At 42.7% G+C, this 24,484-nt stretch overlaps 1 protein-coding gene across 1 annotated transcript in view; it reads right to left on the bottom strand.

Annotated features, from left to right (window-relative positions):
* Nucleotides 1–24,484, bottom strand: part of atp2a3 (ATPase sarcoplasmic/endoplasmic reticulum Ca2+ transporting 3) — a 56,911-nt gene that overhangs the window by 3,796 nt on the left and 28,631 nt on the right. Inside the window, exons 6-20 of the mRNA XM_030068415.1 lie at nucleotides 23,548–23,628; nucleotides 22,482–22,567; nucleotides 21,790–22,254; nucleotides 14,753–14,841; nucleotides 13,578–13,680; nucleotides 12,175–12,306; nucleotides 8,796–8,912; nucleotides 7,298–7,516; nucleotides 6,372–6,707; nucleotides 4,644–4,864; nucleotides 4,337–4,539; nucleotides 3,280–3,365; nucleotides 2,756–2,889; nucleotides 1,389–1,506; nucleotides 213–330 (exon numbers count right to left, since the gene is read on the bottom strand). Coding sequence (XP_029924275.1) covers nucleotides 213–330; nucleotides 1,389–1,506; nucleotides 2,756–2,889; nucleotides 3,280–3,365; nucleotides 4,337–4,539; nucleotides 4,644–4,864; nucleotides 6,372–6,707; nucleotides 7,298–7,516; nucleotides 8,796–8,912; nucleotides 12,175–12,306; nucleotides 13,578–13,680; nucleotides 14,753–14,841; nucleotides 21,790–22,254; nucleotides 22,482–22,567; nucleotides 23,548–23,628 — 2,508 coding nt within the window. The remainder of the gene's footprint in view (nucleotides 1–212; nucleotides 331–1,388; nucleotides 1,507–2,755; nucleotides 2,890–3,279; nucleotides 3,366–4,336; nucleotides 4,540–4,643; nucleotides 4,865–6,371; nucleotides 6,708–7,297; nucleotides 7,517–8,795; nucleotides 8,913–12,174; nucleotides 12,307–13,577; nucleotides 13,681–14,752; nucleotides 14,842–21,789; nucleotides 22,255–22,481; nucleotides 22,568–23,547; nucleotides 23,629–24,484) is intronic.

A 24,484-nucleotide genomic window follows, 5' to 3' on the forward strand; every position in this document is an offset into this window, starting at 1 on the left:
AATTTAGGCTGCATTAGAAATGCAGGAGAGAAAAAGAGAGCAAAAGAGATTCATCAGTCACTTAAAATCTGGGCTGACTTAGGATGAAACATCACAAGAACAGTCACTGACTTTAGTCAACTTGATAGGATTTCACATTTCATATTCATAATCAAGCCCTTATTTTAGGAGGCAGTTTCACTGGAAATGTGGAGGGAACAGGTTAAACATACCTTCTAGATGGTTCCTGGAGACGTATTTCAGTGCCTCATCCAGGAGGATGACTGGGATGGAAATCTTCAGGACTACGATCCACTGGGACCAGCGCAGAGGGGTCACTTGGAAGATCAGCTGATGGACAGAGGAGATGAGGCAGTCAGAGACTCCAAATAACACATCTGATGATTTGTCTAGTTACAGCTGGAAGACAGAGCAACACCGCTCTTCACAGGAATGACGCTTTTTCTTTCTGTTTTTCTTTCCATTCAAAGCAACAGCCTTTTTAAACATTAGCTTTAAGAAAGTGAATAATATAATATCATCTGAATCATGGCAATCCACTGTGGAAAGATTGGTTTCACCTTAAAAGGAACAGTTCACTCAAAAATGAAAATTGAAAATGAAAAATTTGTCCTGATCTACCTACCATTGTGCCAGTTGAAAAACATGTAACACATGAAAATCCAATCCAAATCACAATCCAAGTCTCCCAAAGCCAAACAATAACACCTTGATCGCAAAGGACCTGTATTTACACTGCTGATAGTGCAAATAGTCACTACAGCAAAATAGTTCACCCAAACTTCACACATCCTCGATGAAAACTTGCGAGTTCTCTTGCTGCACCCAAACTCACCACAAACTTTCATGTATTTCGGTGTTTACACTGCTGTGCTACCCATTGGCTCATGACACATGAATGAGAGTTTGGTCTGTTACCAAACTGTAACTTCGCCCGAGTGCAGATATTTTGAAAATTGTTAAAGTGTCCTGAATGTTGAACACTCAAACGTTCTTGAATGTGGGCGCATGAGGCTTGGATCCACATTACACTGAACTGTTTTGCTGTCAAAGGCTATAGCAAAGATTGAGTGCTAAATAACAGTGTAAATATAGGTCTTTTACTCTCTTGGACCATGCTGCAAAAGCTGTATGGAGTAGTTTTTTGCCCTTTTTGGAACTTGCACTGCCTATACTCTTCTGTTGTTTTGGAGAGGGCTGCTGCAGAGCGGCACTAGCTGCCACACACAAAGACTTATGGACACTTCACCTGTGTTTCAAGTGGCACAGGGGTGAGCAGATAATGATAAAATTGTCAGTTTTGAGAGAGCTGTTCCTTTAAAAAGTCCCCCCACAATAGTGTCTGGCCATCCAACCGACAGTCAGCCATCCCACACATCAGCACTCACAGGCAGAGGTTCAATGTAGAGGATGAGGAAGTGGAGGGAGAGGGAGAGGATGATGGCTCCCAGCAGCCAAATGTTGACCCAGGGAGGCATCCTGACCAGGGACTGGTTCTCAGACAGGCTGGCGGGGAGGAGATTTACAGGAACAAAACATGTCAGCGCTTGACTTTTTCAAACGAACACGAGGGACTAACAAGGGAAGCTCTTCCGTCACGTTGCAAGGATCACACAAAACATGCTTATTTATTCCAATTTCATCATCTTCCTGTAGGAAAATCACAGTTACTGTAAGGCACGGCACTATTTTTACCCAGAGAAACTTCACAATGAGTCCAAGTGCATTAACAACACTCAATTGATCATAACAACAACCCTCCCTCCTTACATGGTAGCTAGCAACGATGTAAACATGTGGTTCATTTGTCAGTTTTACTGTCTGTCCTGGCGTGGGATAACAACCACAGAATGCTTTTTCATTAGGCAGACAAGCCCTTCATTTAACATTCCCCTTTCCAAACTCTTTCCTAAATGAGACATTAGCCTTTGTTTCTGTGGGGCGCTGTTGACAGGCTTGCTCCATGAGCAACCCTGGCAAAAACATGGGGAGTGAGGGAGCTTTCCCCTCGGACTGCGGTTCTTCCTTTTATGTCTTCCAAAAAAGCATGACTCCATTTCCTAAGAGATGCTGCTAGGGCTTGATTCTTTTGCCCCTATCGCCAAGAATTAACATGTAAATGATGGACATTATTATATTACTGAATACTGTGTCTATGTTCATCTGTTGAGAAGATATAATGGTAAACAAAAACAAAGTCCCATGGGAGTAAATTGCTCTGGTGGTTGTGTAGTAGGATGTGTTTTCTGGCATGGAAGCCATTCTGTCATCCCTGGGAGAACTCAACACATTGTAATCAGTGCTATTAACACTTCTGAGTGATCACCTTCATCCCACAATGACTTTATCTCTCAGTGCCAGGGGATGACGGTGTCTCTTTTAGCAAAAAAAGGTAAAAATGATCATCCAAAAGTTTCAACACAAGTGTGGAACAATTATGTTATTCATGAGCCAAGGCCTGCTTTTCCTAACCAGATACGACCTCAACTGAGCATTTAACAGGCACAAGAATACAGCTGACTGATGTTTTTCAATGATAAAGATAGACGACATGGATAATCACTCAAAATCATCATTAGAGCTAATCAGCACACATTTTTGCAATGAAGGGAACCAATCAAAACCATGTAAGGAAAAACACCCAACACCTTTACTGGTACACAAAATTACAATTCACTTTGTTTAAACTATTTGACAGCAACAACTTTGAAGGAGTGTTTCCCCTCACAGTACATCCCAGTGGAAGATGACTGACCTGTTGAGTGCATTGAACATTTCTATAGTGACAAGCACGGACAGGGCCATGGTTGTGGGGTAGCGAGATTCAAAAACCTCGCAGTCGATCCCCTGGAACATGGGGTTGTCCTCAGTGCACTGCATGAAGTGTCTCTGTAAGTAAAGACAGACAGGAGTTAGTGTGTGTGTGTGTGTGTGTTGACATGAGTGTGTCAACAGGATGTCACCAGGACCTCTGTGACCTGGTTCCATGGCGCTCACATCTGATGGGGGAACAGCTGGGGAACCCTGGCCTTGTTTCCTGCCTATCTGAAATCAAACTCCATGGGTCTTACTTTCCTTTCTATTTCTGTCTGCTGCAGGGATTACAAAACATCCAAACATTACTGCATCCAATAAGGGAGAGGGGAGGTAAGGTAAGAGGGGGTACATAGCAAAATATAGAACAGCTCTGCAGAATAAAAGCCTATCCTACGAGGATCGGACTGTGCTGCAGCAAATAAGACAAGAACAGACAGTGAGTGCTGCTTTTTCCCAACTCACCAGCTGATAAAAAGACACTTGTGGGCCTTCTTCATCAAACAGGTACCACCATGTGGCGGCGCTCACTGTTCCAAGACCCACATATCCTACAGGGAAAACCAGAGAATGAAGACACAGCCTTAGTCATAAAGTTTTCCCACAAAGTGCACAAGAACGATAATTAAACAGTGAGCACACACCCTCTGCTCATGGTGCCCCACTGGCATGGTGCTCAGAGGAATGCAATTAGTGGGACAATGGGAGTTGTACATTTTGGCCTGAGGGTGGTGGCCCTAGAGGAAAGGTTATACGATCACCAAAATTTATAGGGTTCATTCTTTGAAGAACATGAATGTGCTCCCAAATTTTTATGGCAGCCTGCCCAGCAGATTCTGCGATAGCAAATATAACATTTTGGCATAAGAATAGCACTAGAGGAAAGGCAATGGTGTCACTAAAATTGACAGGGTTCATTCCCGAAAATTATTTGGATTTATGTCCAATACGTTCACAGATCTCTTGTGTACAGGTCAAATGTTTGACCTTATGGTGGAAAGGTCATAGGGTCACCACAATCAAAACAAATTCCTTTAGAGAGTAGTAATGCTTTCACCGAATCCACTAATTACATTTTGTGCCATTGCTTATGTGCAATTTTGATATTTAGGCCTGACAGTATAACTAGAAGGAAAGGTCATGAGGTCACCAAAACTGACAGGGTTCCTTGTTTGGGGAGCATGAATGTGGCTACCAAATTTCATGACATTCTGAGAACAGATTTCAAGATATACTGAAGTAAGGTGTTGAATGAAGAGACATACAGACGGATGGACTGACATGGCGGACCTTATGCATCGCCTGCAAGTGGGGCACATGTTTTAAGTCAAAAGAGACAGAGAGGAGACACTTCACAAAGCTGCTTGAGAAAAGCTGCACATACAACTTCAAATCTACCATGAAGAAGTAAATCTAGAGGAAAAAAAGACTTCAATGATTTTTTACTAAAAGCACCCATTACGAGCTAAACTGGGCTTTGCAAACCAAAGAACCCTGTGCCTCATCTGTCAATGATATACACCTCCAATGGCCAGATATCTGAAGAACAGCCAGCCAGAGATGAGAGGCTCTTTGGGGTTGCGGGGAGGCTTGTCCATGATGTCGAGGTCTGGAGGGTTGAAGCCCAGGGCGGTGGCAGGGAGGCCATCGGTCACCAGATTAACCCACAGCAGCTGAACTGGAATCAAAGCCTCAGGGAGACCCAGGATGGCTGTCAGGAAGATACTGCACAAAAACACAAACCGGATCAACAGGAAGGTGAGTTTAGTCAGGCTGAAAGTGAGACAGACAGTAGTATGTGAGAGTGCAGTGTGTGTCTGTAACCTCACCAGACAACCTCTCCCACGTTGGAGGAGATGAGGTATCTGATGAACTGCTTCATGTTGTTATAGATGGCTCGGCCCTCCTCCACGGCAGCCACAATGGTAGAGAAGTTATCATCGGACAGCACCATCTCAGATGCCGACTTTGCCACCGCCGTGCCGGAACCCATGGCAATACCGATCTCTGCCTTTTTCAGGGCAGGAGCGTCATTCACACCATCTCCAGTCTGGGAAGGACAGGATGAGGAGAGTTTACTAATCTATAAACTCATTATTCTTGCAGAAATTATTATTATAAGCAATTATTGGATTGCCATTTTTTTAAAATTGTGTGACTGCATGTAAAATAGGGCTACTTAGGGTGAATCCACCACAAAACAGAATTGCATGCTAATCGTATCTGACATATTTTGGCTGAGGCAAATCAAATAGAATCAGAGCCATAGCCTGTGAGATCGTCAAGCAACAGTTTTTTTTGGCTTGTTAGCTTTTGTTTGTTCGTAGCATGCTAGATGACATATTTTTTAGAGGCTGCATCAGGGTGCTCTTGTTTTTGTTTGTGGCATGGCTACAGGCATATTCCCTCTTTAAAGTACTGATATGTTGAATTGCTGATACAATTTAGTTTCTTATCTGCTGAGCGAGCTGTCTCGAGGGGTAGATGAAGCCACTCTAACTAAATTTGGTGTTGAAGAGGGTGGTTCTGGAAAGCTAGAAATCAAAGTTGAGCCTTCTGAAGGTGTTGTGGTTTAATTCAACAAAAAATCTGTGTTGAGACTGGATAACTCTGATGACACACCTGTACTCAGATTCAACGCTGTAATATTTAGTGGCTGGTGAATAGTTTTGCCTGCCTGATGATTTTATGGTCAGTGCAACACTACCATGGGGTTGTTTTCAGGAACAATCTCATATGTTCAGGTTTAAAACTGTTACAGGCATTGTAGAGAAATCTCGTTTGGTTATAGAAAGTCAAATAAACTTTCTAAGAGCTCACAAACTGGGGCTGCTCTGCCATGTGTGATCCACAGGAAATAAAATCTTAGCTCTTCGGGCTTCAAGGAAGAGTTAGTCATGCTTAAAATACTGACTCAAATAGGAAGAACACACATTACATTTTGGGGGAGATTATTATTTCAAGAGAGACAAGTCCAACCATCTGACAGAAGCTGAAAACTGTAATCTTGCTATGCAAAGTCTCATTACCATTTTAGATAACAACAGGATTAAGATAAAGCTGGGCAAGTGAGATGTTTATCTCTCATGGCAGGACCCAAGGCAGCTTTGTGCCGCGGCGAATGGGGAGTCAGTCTGACAGGCAAATGGTGATATTGTTGTCTCTTTCCCTCCCTTCTTTCCTCCCATCAACCCCTCTTTTGAGACATGTGTCAGATAGGAGGCAGCAGAGCGGGCCACAGATGACAGCTCTGATAGCAGTGTCTGAGGGAGCAGCCTCATAGAGACCTGAAACATGTCATGGCTCACTGACTCCTTTTGATGCATTTTCACTCTAAGAAAGTCATTCACATCATGCACAGCTGTAGGAAGGAGGAGAACGCATATTTTGCCTTTGTATAGGCATAAATATTTGAAAAAGGAGGCATATAATGTGTAATATTTATATGAGGCACTGGGAAAAAAGTGGGAGGGTTGGTGGTAAAGAAAAAAGATGAAGAAATGCAAGTTACTTTGTCAGCCAATGTGAACTACAAGATATTCAACTCCTCTCCTCACCATAGCGGTGATCTCGTCAAATGACTGCAGGTATCCCACGATCTTTGACTTGTGAGCTGGCTCCACGCGAGCGAAGCAGCGTGCCCTTTTGACGGCCTCTCTCTGGGCCTCTGGTGGGAGGTCATCGAACTCGCGACCAGTGTAGGCCTTCCCTATCACGTCCTCCTCCTCGCTGAAGATGCCGATGCGTCGGCAGATGGCCACCGCTGTGCCCTTGTTGTCTCCTGTGATCATGATGACGCGAATACCTGCCTCGCTGCACAACTTTACTGAGCCAATCACCTCCTTCCTGGGTGGGTCCAGCATGCCCACACAGCCAACAAATGTGAGACCCATCTGAATGGAAAAAGAGACAGAAAGAGGAGAGCACAAGATTGAAATCTAAAAACAGAACCTCAACTCAATTCCAGTTTGCTCCCCTTGCTCAAGTGGCAAACTACAAGACCTGTTATTTTTCATGGGGTGTTCCCAATGCTTCCATAGTGTGACACCTTTCTCCTTAGATTTAATGCTGATAAAGTCTGAACTTATGTGGATGATGCTCTTTTGTATGTTCACCTATGGTGGCTATTGCTGCTCATGCCAACTAATTGGTCTACTTTACCATTTATTCCAAACAAGCCAAATAGATAAAACACATCATGTCTGTGGCAACGCAGACAGGATTTTTCCTGGTTATGACCTACTAGACACCAGTTGATTAAAACAGCAAAAAGCATAAGCCTTTACAAACTGCGTATGGGTTGAAACAATACTGTTACATAATTCGCTGATTCAGTGTAGTGAAACACTCATCAATTCATATGAAAATGTCACAAACTTAAAAAAGAAGAATTTCAATATTAACTTTGTGGAACATTTATGGACCAGACTTTACTCAACAAAAGACAGCTCTGCAGATTCCAGATAGTTTCATGGTCTTCTACCTCATACTCTGCAAACTTGGTGGAGTTCTCCAAATCCATGTCCTCTTGGCGTGGCGGAGTGTCACGGGTAGCCAAGGCCAGGCAGCGCAGTGTGTCCCTGCCTGTTCCCCAGTCTCTGATCTTGGACATCAGCTGCTCCCGCAATGCCATGGTCAACATCACCTTCCCTGTTCCAACTCGCAGGTACTGGCATCGCTCAATCACACTCTCTGGGGCTCCCTGAGGGGAGGGATCAAATGTCACAGGACTGAGAGAACAATCTCCCCTAATCTGCCCCACAGTGCAAAGTGTCTAAAAATATCCTCTTTTACTGTTTTTTTTCCATTATTCCAACATTATTGTGTTCAAAGTTTGGTCTTGAGGGGGTGCTAAAGGAAAGGTTGTGGGGTTGCCAAAAATCAGTATGGTTTTTCCTCTAAGGGTCATGAACGTACACAGCAAATTTGAAAAGATTCAAATGAAAAATGTTTCAATTATGGCATTCACACCAAGGATCTGCAGTGGACATCACGGTGAATCCATAATATTCCCAGTTTGTACAGAGGTACCACTAAGGGGCCCAAGCACAGAATGGGCCAAAACATTATTCCTGTTTAGATTTACACAGCAGTTAGTATTTTTGTGATTCTTCCATGCAAAGTCACACACTTTTGCAAATTCAGGTGTTAGCAGCAGCTATGATTGTGCTGGTTTTATTGGGATTATGTTTTTCCGTCTGCTGGAGTAGTTGGCCAACTTGAACATATTTTGAATTTTTAAAAAGCCTACAGGAAAAAATAATGTTTGAATAAAAAAAAAGGTGGAGAATCAAGATAGTTGAGTTGGAGGGTCCCTATTGCTACTTGATCTGAACATACTGTGCATGTGCCACTGGGAAAGAAGAGAGATGCTTCACTTGTTACCTACGTCCAGCATCAACTGTAGAAAAAGATTTGTTTAACTCTGAATGTCTTTTATTAAATCTTTTAAAACATAATTTTTAATGTCTTCTGAGTGCAATCTGATGAAGTATGGCATTTAAAAGCCCATAAAGTCAGAGTATTATTTTAAATAAAGTTGTGTTCTGCAATCCATATCTGCAATCCATATTTGTTTTTCCTATTAACAATGTACTGCATTTTTATAACACTACCTGTTGCTGAATTCATCTAAAGAAATACAATTATGCCCACGGTATGAATAGCTTGTGTTGGTTTGACCAAACCTGCAGCTTCTCCATCCTCCTTAAGCTTCTCTGGTAAAGCATGCACAGGCACATGTGCAATACAGATCAGCAGTATATTGACAGTCCCAAGAGACTGAGAGTTCTTAACCAGACAGCACCAACATCTGGAAAATAAGTGTGAACGGTCTTGCCTGAGAGGTGGGCAGTCAGAGGAGCCCACCTGCCAAAAAAGGCTCCAGCACCAGTGTTTGGACCCCTAAGAATGGCAGTGGTGCTAACATGCAAGTGAAAAAAGTATGTACATTGTTTAATTGTTGTATGATTCCTTCATACCTTGATGAACATTTTGCTCTGAGATCCAGGTTTGGTGGGGGTGCAGTAGACAGACATGGACTTGCGGTCACGAGAGAACTCCAGGGTGAACTCCTTCTTCATCAGCTGCCTGATCACCTGATGGGAGAGGAGGGAGAAAATAGCAGGGTTAAGAGAGAAAAGAAGAGGGGAAAAAACATTGGATGATGAAGAGTGCGGGCCACAGCTAAGTAGCTTCATTTGTGTGTAGCTGTCAGGTTGGAGAGTGGTAGGTGACAGAGAGTTTTGGCTGAGCCTCTGACAGCTGAAGGATGGTACTTTAGACCAGCCACTCAACCATCTTGTCTGCATGTCTGGCCGCTGCCAACAAGCCAGAGGCAGCACTCATTCTGTGCCAAACTGTGAACGACAGTACTTGTGAACCTTGCCAAGGACAGTGAAGAAAGACAACTCACGGTGTGCAGAGAAATACAATAACAAAATGCAAAGGCAGACCAAAGTGCATGTCCTGATACTTATTAATTGCAGAGTGCTATATGAACACAACTGTTTTAACACAATAATCGGCCTAAATGGTCTGCTAAAGTGAAAAACTGCTATAATCTGGTAAGTGAAATACTGCTTTAATCACCAAACCAAGGTGAGTGTGAATTTTACAAGAAATGAAGTCACTTGAATTACAACATCTGCATCCTTCATATGGTAATCATATACAGTGTCAAGTCTTTCTCCACCAGTAGGGGTCCTTCTAGTTCAGACCCAAAGCTTGTTGTCGACACCAGTACACACTGGCTGAAAGGTTAATACTGTTAATGCTCTCTGCCAAACCGGACGGCTGTGATGTACACACACCCTGTCAAGGGACCTCGTGCATCTGACGGATGTCCTGAAATCTGTCAATATGACACAACTCTCCTCTCTATCAAAAAGAGTGAGCAATGGGAGTTTGGGTTGGCATGGCATGGGGAAAAATTACTTTCTCTCTTCTGTTTTCTGGATGTGAAGCCCACCAGAGATCAGAAAAGTTAAGGTAAGCTTTTATTACCTCAGCCTTGTAGTTTCTTTTCTTTAGCTTTGCCATACCTGGGAAGGTTTGCTGAGTACACGTCCTTTTTAGGCAATGCTCTGCCTCAATTTCATACAGTTATACACTTTCACATCTCTGAGCTGCCCAGCAGAACCGATCTGTTTTCCACTGAGCCACTTCAGTAGAGCTACTGGGGGTTAAGTACTTTGCATAAGGGCACCATCATGCCAATTAAGGACAGGGACAGCATTGCTCATTCTTTGCCCCAAACAGTCTGGGGATTCAAACCAGCAAATTTCAGCTGAGACATCTGCTTCTCCAACCTTCAGAATTCTGCTACTACATGACTAATCTCATCTAAGACCTCCAGGGGTTTGTCACCGACACGTTGTTTCCTTTTTTTCCCCTAGAAGTGAGACCAACAAGAATTTGAATGGCCTTTATCTAAAGTTGAATAAAAACTTGGAACCAGAAGTGACCAACTTGAACACAGTGAGTGACGGCATTGTTATCACTAAAGCACAGACATCAGCTCTGGGCTGTGTGTTCATGATGGTGCAACATGGAGCTCTTCTCTGGCAAACTGGCATTTCTGTCAGGCACAGGCAGTTTTTTTTTTTTTTCCTCACGTGTGCATGTTTGATATTTTAGTGACTCTGTGATCTTGACTGCACCTAAGGGGGAATAAAGGTGCAGTAGGGAGTGTGTCATTAACAATTAAGCTGCAGTGTGTCATTAACAATTAAGCTGCACAGTGAAATTTTATTATCAGTGACTACTGGGATTTGAGCTTGTGCTGCCAGGCTGGTCTGTTCAGACCAGGTGAAAAGTATATGGCTTGTGGCACAGTTGTGCACTGTGTTATTGTTACTATTTACTAAGCAGCTCATGGTTGAACAGATCTCAAACAAAAACTTACCTATACTTTATAGATGATATATCAGCCAGTCTGACACTGATATAAATACCTGGAGCAGGATCAAAGATATTTTTTTCATTCATTCTGACTACATATATATATATATATATATCTCACTGTGGTGTAAATGATTTTTCCTCCAATATCAAACTCTCAGAGTGCGGCAAGGTGCACAGAGTGGGGGTTTCAGATGTGGCTGCAGCCTCTACAGATGTCAAGGACTGGCTGGTGGATGTTACCCTCAAAGCCAAACTGTCCCTGTGGTGTGCAGCCAACTTCTGTTTGGCTCTTCGCCGAATATTGCTGAACCACTTCCTACATTGGGCATCAGTTCTCTTACATGGTTACCAAACATGGTATCTCTCCCCACGCTCATTTAATTTAAGGTGCAGTATATTTGCTTGTGGTAAATCTGCACGACCCATACAAGGACTTTGATTACTTCTTGGAAGAGGCTGTTGTGGCGAATACGCCCCAGACTGTTTGCTTTATCAGAAAATTACAGTACATTGCTTTTAAAGGGAAGGAGAAGAGATCATTTGACTGGTTTACTGCACCTACTGATAATGTACTCTTCCTAAACCCACTCAGCTTCCAACTTTGCCACGGGTACATTTTGTGCCTCAGACCGTGGGATTACCAAACATCAGACATCATGCCCTGTGCACCTACACCTTGTGGCTTTGTTTGTGCTTTGCACCATTGGTACATCAAAATAAAACCCTTAATGCCTTATTGGTGATTCAGACAACAAACACAAACTGCCTGGCTAATTACAGGTTCAAGTCCACACTTTTTACGTAGATCTGAGTTCTTCATCCTTTGTCTTTCCTGTCTCTCTCTTTCTCTCTCTCCAATAAAGCAGAAATGCCAATAAAAGAAACAAGTAAGAGCCATTGACAGCTTTTTTTTTTTTAATCAGAGATACCCTTTGAGATGGGTCAAGCGGTGCCAGAGAGCCCTAATGATTGGAAATTTTGCATCATAACCAAACAATCAAAGGTTCAAGCCCTGCACCCACTGATTTCTCCTGTCAAGATGATTAACTCCTACCTGCTGAGGTACTCTGAGTGGGAGCTTCAGCTCGACAATTAACGCATCATTATAGTTGCGCACTATAGGGTAAAGGTGGAGGTTTTGCACATTACCTGTAAGTCACTATGTAAACCTCTATACAGCACACAGCCAGGCATTGTTAGAGTACAGTGTAATGAGAAAAGTAATTTCATTTGCACATTCACAAGTCGAGCAAAGCTGAAACCAAATTTCATGTCAGTTCCCAGAGTAAAAATAGTGTTTGCTCAAGATCCCATAGACTCTATGGGATTTCAGTCTCTAAGACATAGACACTGAAATGGACTTGTTCCAACACTTTATACAGAACCAGATGCCCATTGATATAATGACAAAGATCTCACTTGAGGGTCACACACACAGCACTGTATGCATCTTACCGAGTTGCAGGCCCCAGCACGCTCCACCTTGCTGAGTCCAGACAGATCGCTCTTGAAGACATTCATCTTCTCCACGAGGGTGGTGAGAGCCGTCTCTGTGGCTTCACCCACCTTCTCGTACACCCCTTTGGCCTAGGAGAGTGAGGAAACCAAAGTTACCTTGAAATATGCTCTAACCCTAACCCTACACTGTACAGCAAGGAGTACTACCAGTGACTACCAAAGATTCAGTGAGGTTCAATACTTGTGATTTTGGCAGCTACAGATGTTATGGATGCAGTGTCACATGCTATACTATGGTTGTCAGGAAGAAGTTTGAGTGATGATAAAGGCAAAACCCAAATAATCACACATCATTCAATGCATACGCAATCATAACCATATATTTCAAATGAACTCTGAGGGGAAAACAATATTATACTTATCCTCCACCCCCATTGTTAAATGTGAACAAATCCCTTGCTGAGGGTTGAAAATGACAAGCATGATTCCTTCTGTAAGGTGAGAAATCACATTAACAGCAATCAGCTGTAAGCAAAACTGTGGGTCACCTCCCTGTACCCCCACAAAGTTTCCCAGGATTGAGTCATGCTCCAGGAGTGCTTTCAAAAGCATGCCCCTACCCGCTGAGATGAAGAATAGGTGGGATGAAGCAGTAATGGTGTACCACACATCATCTGTTTGTGTGACCAAACACATAAGGCAATAAAACACCTTACTCCTCTGAGTACCACAGCTGCACTGCCTCTCCCTTCTGGTTTAGTGATCATCTTACACTCTGGGTTCTTTGTGTTAGCTCGCCACCATGAAGTTTATTCAAAAAAGTATGGAATTAATAAAAAAAAGACTAACAGAATCGGCACATATTATGCAGCACAGTTAGTCTGAGAGTATGTGTGATAGTAAAGAAATGCCCTGTGCCTGGTCTCTGTCTTGATCCGGCATGGTTACCATGATACCATGGTGATAACAATGAGGTGAGAAAAGCAATCCTAACCAAGGAAAAAGATCATACATCAGAGTAAAATTAGCTCAGCTACAGTAGGGAAGACTTTCTGTGTTTGTACTGTGTGTGCATGTGTGTGTGTGTGTGTGTGTGTGTGTGTGTGTGTGTGTGTGTGTGTGTGTGTGTGTGTGTGTGTGTACATATGTATTCCAGTGTCACCTTTGAAGGAGTCACTGCAAAATACTGCTCATACTATAGTTGTAAACGCATGCTGTGTCTTCTTTACATAGCAACCACTGACTAATCGTAGGTTGCTAGTCCTCCAAATTCATGATGACGTCTGATAAAGAAGAGGCAGCAACTGAGCTGCCAATCCTCCATCCCACTTATTTTGTAATATCTGTGAGTGTGTGTGTGTGTGTGTGTGTGTGTGTGTGTGTGTGTGTGTGTTAATGACCTCATTGTAGTCAAGTGAAGAGTCATTGCACATGGAACACACTGTCGCCAACTCCAGAAGTCCATCATAATCTCCACACTGGATTGGCTTGTCTCCTTTCAATCTAAGAGGAAAACACACAGACACACACCAACACACACATACCATACGCACGGGCGTCACTCAACACAGCAAAACACAAGGGAAAACACTTCACACTTCACTCCACAGTAACATCATCAATATTTATGAGTGGGGGAGTCATGCAGTTGTTTAGCATCCCCAAACTGACTTAATAACCGCGGTTGTACAGTACAAAACTGTTGTGTTTGTGTAAGTCTGTGTGCGTGCACTTGAGTGTGTATGCGCTGTTCCTGACAAGCAGTGCTGACTGCATGACAACCATGGATCCCTTCCCAGCAGAGACTGTAACCGTTGCTAGCGAAGCTCCCACACAATAACCCACACTCAACTGTTACGAAATCCACAGGTTCATGCAGAGTCACAATACCCTGCTCACCATACAGCAAAACAATTAAAACACACACACACACACACACACACACACACACACACAAAATAAACAGAACAATATCCACTCTGCATACAGCCACCTCGCATTTCCTCAGGAGGAGTGTGTATTCATATCGATTAAGTTATTCAGACATTGCAGACAAAAACTCTACCGCACACCTGGCAACCAAGACTACCCTCATCTACTTTCTGCTCCATTTTTCTGTCCAACTTCATTCTGCTACATACAGTAGCACTTCCTCATTGTGATTGCAGTGCATACAGTGGAGATGCACTGAGGATGAGGTGCACCTGAGCCCCCATTGCACAAGCCATTTTAAAGAGTATTGTGGCTTTTACAGTGGTTACAGTAGCATGCATGGGCTGAATTTCTTTCATTTAGGCAATATACGTACATAAGAAACCAGATAAAACACATGCAAGATCACTAAATCACTCCCTGGTTACCACAGGAATTAGCATAGCAACCATAGAATTTCAACGAGTTAATTGGATTTCTATAATAGCAACCAATAAAGCACAGCTAGACATAAGACAGAACAAAAGCCTCACACACTCACTATGCATTTCTAACATAAGAATGCCATTGAAAGGGAGACATACTGTAGCATAAAGCAGGGCACAACTGATTTCTTTGTTAAGAGTTAAATGCTGCAACTCACACTTGTCCGTCAGGGGCGTATGTGGAGCCAGTTATGGAGAATTCATGAAGGGCACAGGTCGAATCCTCCACCTTGTCTGCAATGAACATCTGGAGAGAAAAAAAAGGCAAAGAGAGACAGTGAGAGCATGAGGCGAAACATTTAAAGTCTAGTTTGTTTTGTTTGATGATGTGCAATTTGCTCAATAGTCGTCCAACACCTACAGTCGGTCCACACAGAGTTAGGAGCCTGAGTGCTGTGGGTTATGTGCAAACACCACATTGTCAGTGGTCACTGCAATCATTTGGTGACAAAACACTGAAATTATACTGTACAAGCCATCTTTTTTCTTTTTTCTTTTTTTTTGAAGCTGAAAAGAGATGCAGCTCTTAACTTCAATAGCTTTGAAATGATTGAGGTGGAGCGACGGGGTCAAACTGTGTGTTTGCTGTGCTGCCTGGTTTTTCACATTTCAGTGGTGATTAGACTGAAATGGGAGTGAAGGGGTCATGGCTGAACATTCATTTTTGGGGTGCACTATTCCTTTAACCACCCATAGTTTTCCAACAGTAAAAAGACTGTAGTTGTAGCAAGCAGCTCCCAGTTGTGAATGTGAAGCAGGGGTGTTGCTGGAAAAGAGCGAGCATGCTCAGCTGACTTTCCCTGGATAAATACAGTTACAAAGTTCAAGCTAAGGCCAGTGACCCCAGATGTTTCCACCAATTGACAACCAGTCATTAGCTGTGTGATGCCTTTATAAAGAGTCTGGGACTTTCACAGCGCTCTCAACCCTCCGTAAGTTCTTAAGAACACAGGGGTTAACGAGAGAGTTGTGATGCCACACACCCCGTTGTAAAGCCTCACTCAGTCTGCCGTACAGTACACACACACACACCCACTCACACACACACTCCAGTCAGCTGTGGGAAGACAAAAAGTAAGTTAGGAGGAGGGGTAGGAAGAGCTGGAGTCCCAGAGCTGTCCGGGCTTTGCTTTGTTGGCTGCTTTGTTAGCAAATCTGCTTCCTGAAATCCCCCCAGGATGGGATGTTCACAACACGCAGTTCATATTAATGTATTGATAAAAGAAGGAGTTGAGTGCTGTAGCTAATGGTTGATAAGAAAGGGATACGACACTCCACCATTTACAGTCCAAGGCCCTCTAACCATCTGAGCATCTTATCTGAATTGCATACACATGAATACACAATAGGCAAACAGCCCTGACTTTCCTCCCCTTTATCAATATTCCATGTCCTTGATAACCTGAAACTTAAAGGAACACTTCACCCAAAACCTATGTATTCTTTATCATGGACTTACCCTGAACTATCTTGAATGTCCAGTGAATGTCCAGTTGCATTGTCACATTGAACATAGAAAAAGAGTTTCGGAACTTGAAACAGATCTTTTTTTTTTTTTTTATAGACTATCCTTTTTGCTGCTGTTGGCTGAAGTCCCTGATCAGCTCTGTGCAAACAGAAATGGCTGCGGTTTTTAGAAACTTTGTTTTCCTTGAGGCACGCAATTAAAACCGTTTGTGCCGGATATTCAAGACAGGGCATGATGAGTGATACATAACAGACAGCTTTTAGGTTAAGTTCAACAACAAGCAAATACTGACACACACACACACACACACACACACACACACATGCACAGAGATGGAGAAAACCCTCACGACCCAGCTTAACTCTGTTTGAGACTCAATTAAATCCAGCTGATTGTAGGATTAATGAGGCAGCCGTCCAGTTAAACTTTGTTTCCCTCTTAATTGTTCTTGTGTGTGTGCATGCATGTGTGTACGCACTTGTGTGTCTGTAGAGCAGTCAGTGTTCCAGGGTATGAAAAAACTTGCGCATCACTGACTTATCAATTTACAAAAAAGGGACAGAAAATCTTTGGTGAATTCATATAGGCAACAGATGCAATCCTAAAAGGTCACTATATGTAATGCTTGTCAGTGGCAGTGGTTTCTGAAGTGAACAACACAAAAGTGAGATATTAATAATGTCATGAGCTGTAAATACAGTCTCAAATTAAACAGTCCCTCCAGCATTTCCCCCCCAAAATGAAAGCATTTGTAATTATCATCCCTGTCTGATTAAATGTTCCAATCAAACCACACATAAACAAATGTATTCGTCTTTTTATACTGCAATAAACAGAGGAGCTATTGTCAAAAGAGGAGACTGAGGATGATTTTGAGTTGCAGTTTCACACTGCCTTTTTTTTCTGCACTATTAAGAATTTTGAATTCTAGTGAGCCTTTGGTTTGCGTACTTAGCCTGAAGAACACAAAAGTCCACCTCAAACATGAGTGGGCTCTTTTTATGCAGTTTTATAATCATGAATCATTTCACAAAGGGAGTTTTTTTTTTTTTTTTTTTTTTTTTTAGGTGTTTTCACATTTACATCACTGTGTGGATGTGGACTTGAAGAATGATTTTTCTTTGTCATAACGTTGCGCCTGATTTTTTCTTGGTTTGGAAACTAACAAAAAGAATCAGGACTAAAAAGTATTTAAGTTTTGGCAATATGTGGTAGGCCTTTGACTATTGCAACAGAGAGTGGTTCTACAGGACTCTTTCTTAATGGGAGGTGATTATCCAAAAATGTTTACTAGTATTTTAAGTTTTATTGAAAATAATAATAATTAAAAAAAAAAACCTCTGCAACAAAATCATGTATTTTTAGTTGCATCAAGAAAAAAAAATCACTCTTAGTCAAAGTCTGAGTACTGACTGATGGATTTTTGAGAAACCACATTTGTGCTCTCTCCTTAATTCTACAAAGGCCAATGGGATGAGCTGTGGATACCAAACATCACATAGAGTACTCTTCTATGCTCCATTTTGCCATTACACATGAGCTGTCTCTATGCAAACAAAATGACGACTGGAGGATTTCATCACAGTTTCCTCCGCAAAACCACAGACATGAAACAGGGAGAGTAAGTCATATAATAGGCCTGTTGCGGCATCCATGATCCACTACACTTCCTCACAGTCATACCCTCACTATCTGATCCACTGTGGTCTCCAAGGAAACTAGGCTCCGTGTGATCCATGTGACTCAGTAGTAGTGGCACAAGTTTGTGTTTTTCTATTCACTTCCTCTCAGCTTGTATGGGGATGAATGGTTGCAGCATGGTGCAGGTTACCCCTTTATACGTGTGTGTGTGTGTGTAGGGAAAAGGGAAGTTACAGGGTCAGGATATGGAGGGAATCCCAGGAAATCCTGCCGATATGGGGATATCCTCGAGGCCGGGGGAACAGCTGGACAGGGAGACCCGTGCTGCTATCAGGCACTCTGGCGAGGGACCAGCCCAAGAAATGGCACAGATGGATAAGCTTGGGCAAACAGTCATGTGGACATTTGAACCACAACGCACATAAACCAGCAGGGGAGCTGACGCAGAGAGAGACACGGCTGCAGCTGACATGTGACAACGGTCCAATCATAGTGAGGAGGGATGAGATAAACAACCTTAAAAACAACTATCACCAGGAAACGCCATGCACAAAAAGAAAAAAGAAAAAAACTGTAAAGCGGAAGTTTGATTTGTCTCTGAATGTGTGTGTGTGTGTTTGTGTGTATCCTTATCTCCCCGCAGACAGCTAAGAGAGGCAGGCCAGGGAAAATGGGAGGGAGCAGAAGGTCAATATTTACCCATACTTCTCTCTCTCTCCCTCTCTCTCTCTCTCTCTCTCTCTCTCAGTTGTGAGATCAGTCTGCTGCTTCCTGCTGCTAGAGGGAACTCCCTGCTGCTGCACATTAATCACACTGATACTCCATGTCTCAGAGTAAGAATAGCATATACCGCTCAACAGGACATGCAAGCTGGCTGAGCAGTGCTAACCCCACTTTGAGACTCAAGACTGAAAATAGCATACACAAATACAGGGGCTGGACGATAAAATAAAAAAAATATATGTTGTAATTATTTGGACATATAGCGATATGATTCATGAATTTATTTGGAATTTTTATCAGCATAATTTTCATTTTCACAGAAAAAAAAACATTAAAAGGATAATGTGATGTGGGTTTTTTTTTTTTTGCCTGGGATCTCTACCAATTTATCATGTCTTCTTCTTCTATCTGGAGAATATGATTTTATACGCCAGTGTATTTCTGTAGCATCATAATGCTTCATTTATAAAGGTACTTTGTCACACATTTTACTTTTATGAAAAAGCTGCAACTCCTGCGATTTATATATTAGGCCTAGCTATTTTGATATTATTTTGACTAACTGTTCAGTCACATAGGGGCTCATGTAGCGACCTATATGGTTTTCTTTCTGCTTTTCCTGTTCAACTGAACAGAGTAAGGCAGAAAACAGCTGAGCAGCAGATTGTGCACAGCAAGCCCAGGCACAACCAAAGCACTACATGCACTGCTGCTCTGCAGGCCGAGCAGGCTCTAGATGAACTACAGTCACCAGATTTTGCAATGAGACTAAATCTGAAATTGAGCGTATGCCAGGTTTCATTTCACACAGTACAATATCTGACACAAACAGCCCTTAGCGATAACAGCAGATACTTTGAAAGGATGAGGTGCATTGCTCCAGAGAGGCAGCTTGGATGCAGAAGGCCTTCCAGCTGTTTCCATGCAACTATGGAAAGCCTGTACAAGCCCCATCTTCAAACGCACCAAAGCCCCCCAATCATCTGAGAAGTGCACTATATGCTAACTCCTTAAAGACATACAAAAAAAACCCATGTAGTTCCCTGGTGCTTTATACTGTGGTTTTCATATGAGCCCTGCGTGAATGGCAGTAGTGTTACTACAGGGGATCTGGTCATACAGTCTTCACTAGAGTGACTCATTGATTTCAGACCTGTGCGAATGAAAGTGATTTGGGATTATTAGAGTGCAAGTCCCTGCAGAAATAATAAATCACCTAAACTGTTTTTAAGTGAATTCCTGCTCTGTCAGTTCAAACACCATCTCGATCAATGGTATGTCAGTAATTATTAGGAGTAATAAAGTAATAATAAATATTACACATATATAAAAGTAATCATAAAGTAATCTCTCCAAATCATTCCTTAGAATGACTGATGTTCAGTGTAGTAAATTATCAGCGGTGTTATCTCCCCCAGGCGACAGCCTGGAGGGGATCATGCATTTCCTTGTGTATATCTGTCTGTGGCTAATCTCGCATACTACTGTGATCAGGCTAATAGATTTTTGTGCACAGTTATGACTGTATGATGAAGTACCACTTGTGACTGTAGTGATTCCAAACTTTAGGAAAAAAAAAAACTGTTCTATACTGCAGTTCAGTGCTAACTCCTCAGTCTTCTTAACCAGCCAGTCCTCACTCCCCTTAATTGGCCAGTAGGGGCCACAAGTGATCAACAACTGCTTCAGTTTGGAATCTTTTTTCTAATTTGTTTCTGCTAGGGACAATCAATCATGTTTTGTTGCTACAGATTGAAACACTGCTACAATCATGTCATCTTGCCAGAGATTCAAAAGTTAACATGAGCCAGGGCATATTAGTTGGTGGATTCTTTTGCTGACATTTTCACTTTGAAATTGACATTTTACATTACTGGCCTTTTGGAATTGTTCCTGTCCAGACTTGCACGCTAAGGTAAGACAATTGTGGCTTGTATTCATTCAAACAAACATAACAGCATTGTGGTTGTTCAATAATGTCAGCCAGCTGCTGAAATTCCTTTGTTGGGTTTGTCTCCATATGGCGTGGCTATTCTGGTTACACCTTGATAACATACTCTGAATATTGTCTGCCCTCAGTTCTACTACTCTCATGTACGCGTGCTGGACACACAGCCTGCCCTGCAGTTCCTGTTCACCACCCATATGCCCCCAGACACAGCTGGAGGAGATCTGCACTCTACTGAGTGCACTCCACTCTTCTCTAGTTAATACTAGTCTCTTCTGTACAGGGATCTACCTGTGGCCTATTCAACAGGCAGGCCAGCAACAGAGAGGTCATTAACTGAGGTGAGAGGTGAGGTGGAGGATGTAGGGACAAGAGGTGTTAACTGAGGTGAGGTGTATACATGTCTGTGTGTGTATGTGTGTGTGTGTGTGTGTGTGTGTATGTGTGTGTGTGTGTGTGACGTTGTATTTGTATGTGTGTGTGTAGTCAGAGCTTTGACCAGAGCCAAGACAAACAGTGGAGCTGGCATTTACACTGTGAGCGGAGCAAAGCTGGCATTGCAAGCAACACACATATGAAGACACACACACACACACACACACACACACACACACACACACACAGACAACACAAAGGGAAAGGGAGGAGCTGACTGATACTGAACTGGACTTAAATACTTGTGGATAAGAGTATTCATGTGTGTTTGACACTGTGATTAAATGTGTTCAACATTTATTCTCTGTGCACCTACTGGACACTTCAGGATATAGGTTTTTCAATTACACTTATTCAGGGAATGTGACATTTTTGAAAACCTCCTGTGTGTGTGTGTGTGTGTGTGTGTGTGTGTGTGTGTGTGTGTGTGTGTGTGTGTGTGTGTGTGTGTATGTTTGTGTGAGAGGTATTATGTGCTGTTGGGTCATGCCAGCCCGTACTACTCCACCAGCAGCTATCTCAATCCTGGCAAAGGAAAGTAAACATCAGAACACCACAACGATTTTCCATCCGCCTGTAAGCCCTACTTGCATGCCTTCCAAAAAAAAAAAAAAAAAAAAAAAAAAAGAAAGAAAAGAAAAAAAAACCTCATTGGAAAAAAAATGTGAAAAGATCAGAGAGATTGGCATCAACTCTAAACAGCAAACCCTTGTTGAATTCACCTCCACGACACTTTTCCAAGGAAGTTCCCGGCAGTTTTTCATGAAGTGCCAATCAAGTGACAGAGTGTGGAAATTAAACTCTTATGCTTCAGTTCCTGTACTGGAACAAATACACCTGTGTTAAAAAAGCAGTTACCTGCCATGCACTGGTACGACGCTCTGTAGACTAAAGCACATCCTGCTGCTTTGTTAAAAATGTCCCACAGTTGCACTGTAAAATCTACATTCAAACATAAGAATTTTTTTTAGATCCCTTACCCTGCAAACAGACATCTGGTTGGTGGTCAAGGTGCCTGTCTTGTCAGAGCAGATAACCGAGGTGCAGCCCAGGGTTTCAACCGAAGGCAGGCTGCGGACGATGGCATTCTTCTTGGCCATGCGGCGTGTGCCGAGGGCCAGGCAAGTGGTGATGACGGCGGGAAGACCCTCAGGGATCGCAGCCACAGCCAGGGCCACTGCAATCTTAAAGTAATAGATGGCCCCTCGGACCCAGGATCCACCATGGACTGGGTCCCCAAAGTGACCGATGTTGATGACCCACACAGCCACGCAGATTAGGGAGATGACCTTGGAGAGCTGCTGGCCAAACTCATCCAGCTTCTGTTGCAGCGGCGTCTTCTCTTGCTCTGTAGATGCCATCTGATTACGGATCTTACCAATCTCTGTGGCGATGCCGGTGGAGACGACAACGCCTATAGCGCGACCTGCAGCAATGTTGGTGCCCTGCGAGAGAGGAGAAGGATAAAATGTGAAAATAAGTGAGGTAGGAAAGGACTAGCAAATGGGACATATAAGTTGCCCATTTCTCATCTCTCAATGGCAATGAGGATTAACAAAAATACATCCTCAGGATTAAAAGGTGAGCTTCTCATTCACTGTAAAACAGCATCCATTCCAGATATGAAAGTGGAAGGTAAAAGTGACCAAAGTAACTTGCAGGACAGGCTTACAGAAAACAGCATGTTCTTCTTGTCTTGATTTACAGCTCTGGGGTCAGGAACAGGGTCAGTGTGTTTGATGACTGACACAGACTCCCCTAAAGAAAAGAGGAAGACAGTTGAATTAGGATCAAGTCTGTAAATTCTACCCTTGAGAATAAGTGATGGGACACTTTGATGGTGCTGGAGCCAAAAGAGGGTGTCACTTCAGTTAAGTTCATGCGCACTGACCATTAAAGAGAAAACTAAACCTTAAACCCAAATCTCTGTGAAGCTTGACCTCTAACGGTGAAAAGTCGGGTTCGGGAAAAAATTTTGAAATTATGTTGTGGTTCGGGTCGGGTTATTTTAGTGAAAAATGGTGGACCTACTGTCTGTTCTGGGCAACTTCCTGTATAGTGCTGGAGTTTACGTGACAATGCTGAAGGCAACATGTAGGCTATTTCTGTCGGTAAACGTAACATTGCAATGGAGGACAAGCAAAATCTCGGGCTTGGGTCAGGCTTGGACACAAAATAAAGCCTCTCAGGTTCAGGTCAGGCTTGGACTATGGTCTCGGACTTGGGTTGGGTTCAGACAAAAATATGCAAACCTCAAGGACACAATGTCTTTTGGCGATAAATTCTGAACATGAATAAAACTGTTTTCACAAGAAAAACTTCATCGGGTACCTTTAAAATTAAACCAAATATCGAATAAAATATCCAGGATAAAATTGTGGGAAAAAAACTTGAATGAGCAAATGGCAACGATCATGACCTTAGAGTTGGTCAACCTTCATTCAAAGCAGAAAGATACCACTGAGTACAGCATAGTGTGTCAGCAGTTCATATTTCGTACAAAATAAATCACATGAGGTTCAAAAGGATCCCAAAACCACAATTAAATTTAGTCTATGGAATGGTAAGGATGTCCCACAGCTGGGCATCCGCCCATCATTAAAAAGGATAATGAGTATAATCTGGTTTCTGCACTGGTACAACACTCTTCATCATGCCACATTATGCCTTCTCTATTGGAAAACACTATACTTCATCATAACAAGGTTGTTTGGTGCTTGATGAGTAATGATTAGTACCTGTGAGGATGGATTGGTCCACTCGCAAGGTGGTGGACTTTATAGAGGTCACCCTGATGTCAGCAGGCACCTTGTCACCAACTAAGGAAAACAACAGACTGGGATTACCAAAAACAGAGGCAACAGAAAAAAAGACATATCATGAAAAGGTGTACGGGCACATCCAATAGGAAGTAACAAGAGAAAGACAGGAGGGGGGTGAATTTAATAAGCTGCTGTTGTTTTTTTTACCGGGCTGTGAAGGTGTCATGTTTTGCAGGTGAACCCCATACGAAAAAAAAGTCCACTTGTGTGACTCTCTGTAAGTGCGGCTGCAGGTGAATACTCAGTTACACCCTATCAAATGACTGTGTTCAAACAATAAATTCCTGGGCAAAGAAACAGCCAGCAGGTTCAGGCCGGGCTCCGGCAGCAGCCACGTGTAAACACCGGCTTGATACAACCCCTGATGGAGTCACGTTGCCATCTTAAACAATCAATTCCTTCCCCTCCCTCTTGATCTCTCCTCACTCCTCTCTCTAAATTTCTCTGTTGTGACACTCTACTTTCTCACACATTACAGACAAACTCGAGATGGGGCCCCAAATCTATGTAAAATGGTGTCACAGTCGCCAGATTCTGTGTGGTTATCTTAGAACATACAGAAAATAACTCAGGAAAGACTGTTTTCCTGTTATATTTAAGTTTATTGTCATATATGGTTTCAACTCCTACTGTCAGCCTGTTGTTCCTTCCTGCACCGACCTGGTGGACCGTCCTGGTCCCTGGTCTGTATTTGGGTCCACTTTCCTGCTCACTTGTTACAAATGGATTCCATCCTCTCTACCACTGTTGGTTTTATTAAGTTGGCTTATTAAACGTGTATTTCACGGTGAGAGCGTAAAAAGTATCTAATGCTGGGAGACTTCCTGTGTCATGGTTGCAGCAGAGACAACTT

This window comes from Myripristis murdjan, chromosome 14, assembly GCF_902150065.1.
Source record: "Myripristis murdjan chromosome 14, fMyrMur1.1, whole genome shotgun sequence".
Classification (NCBI taxonomy): domain Eukaryota; kingdom Metazoa; phylum Chordata; class Actinopteri; order Holocentriformes; family Holocentridae; genus Myripristis; species Myripristis murdjan.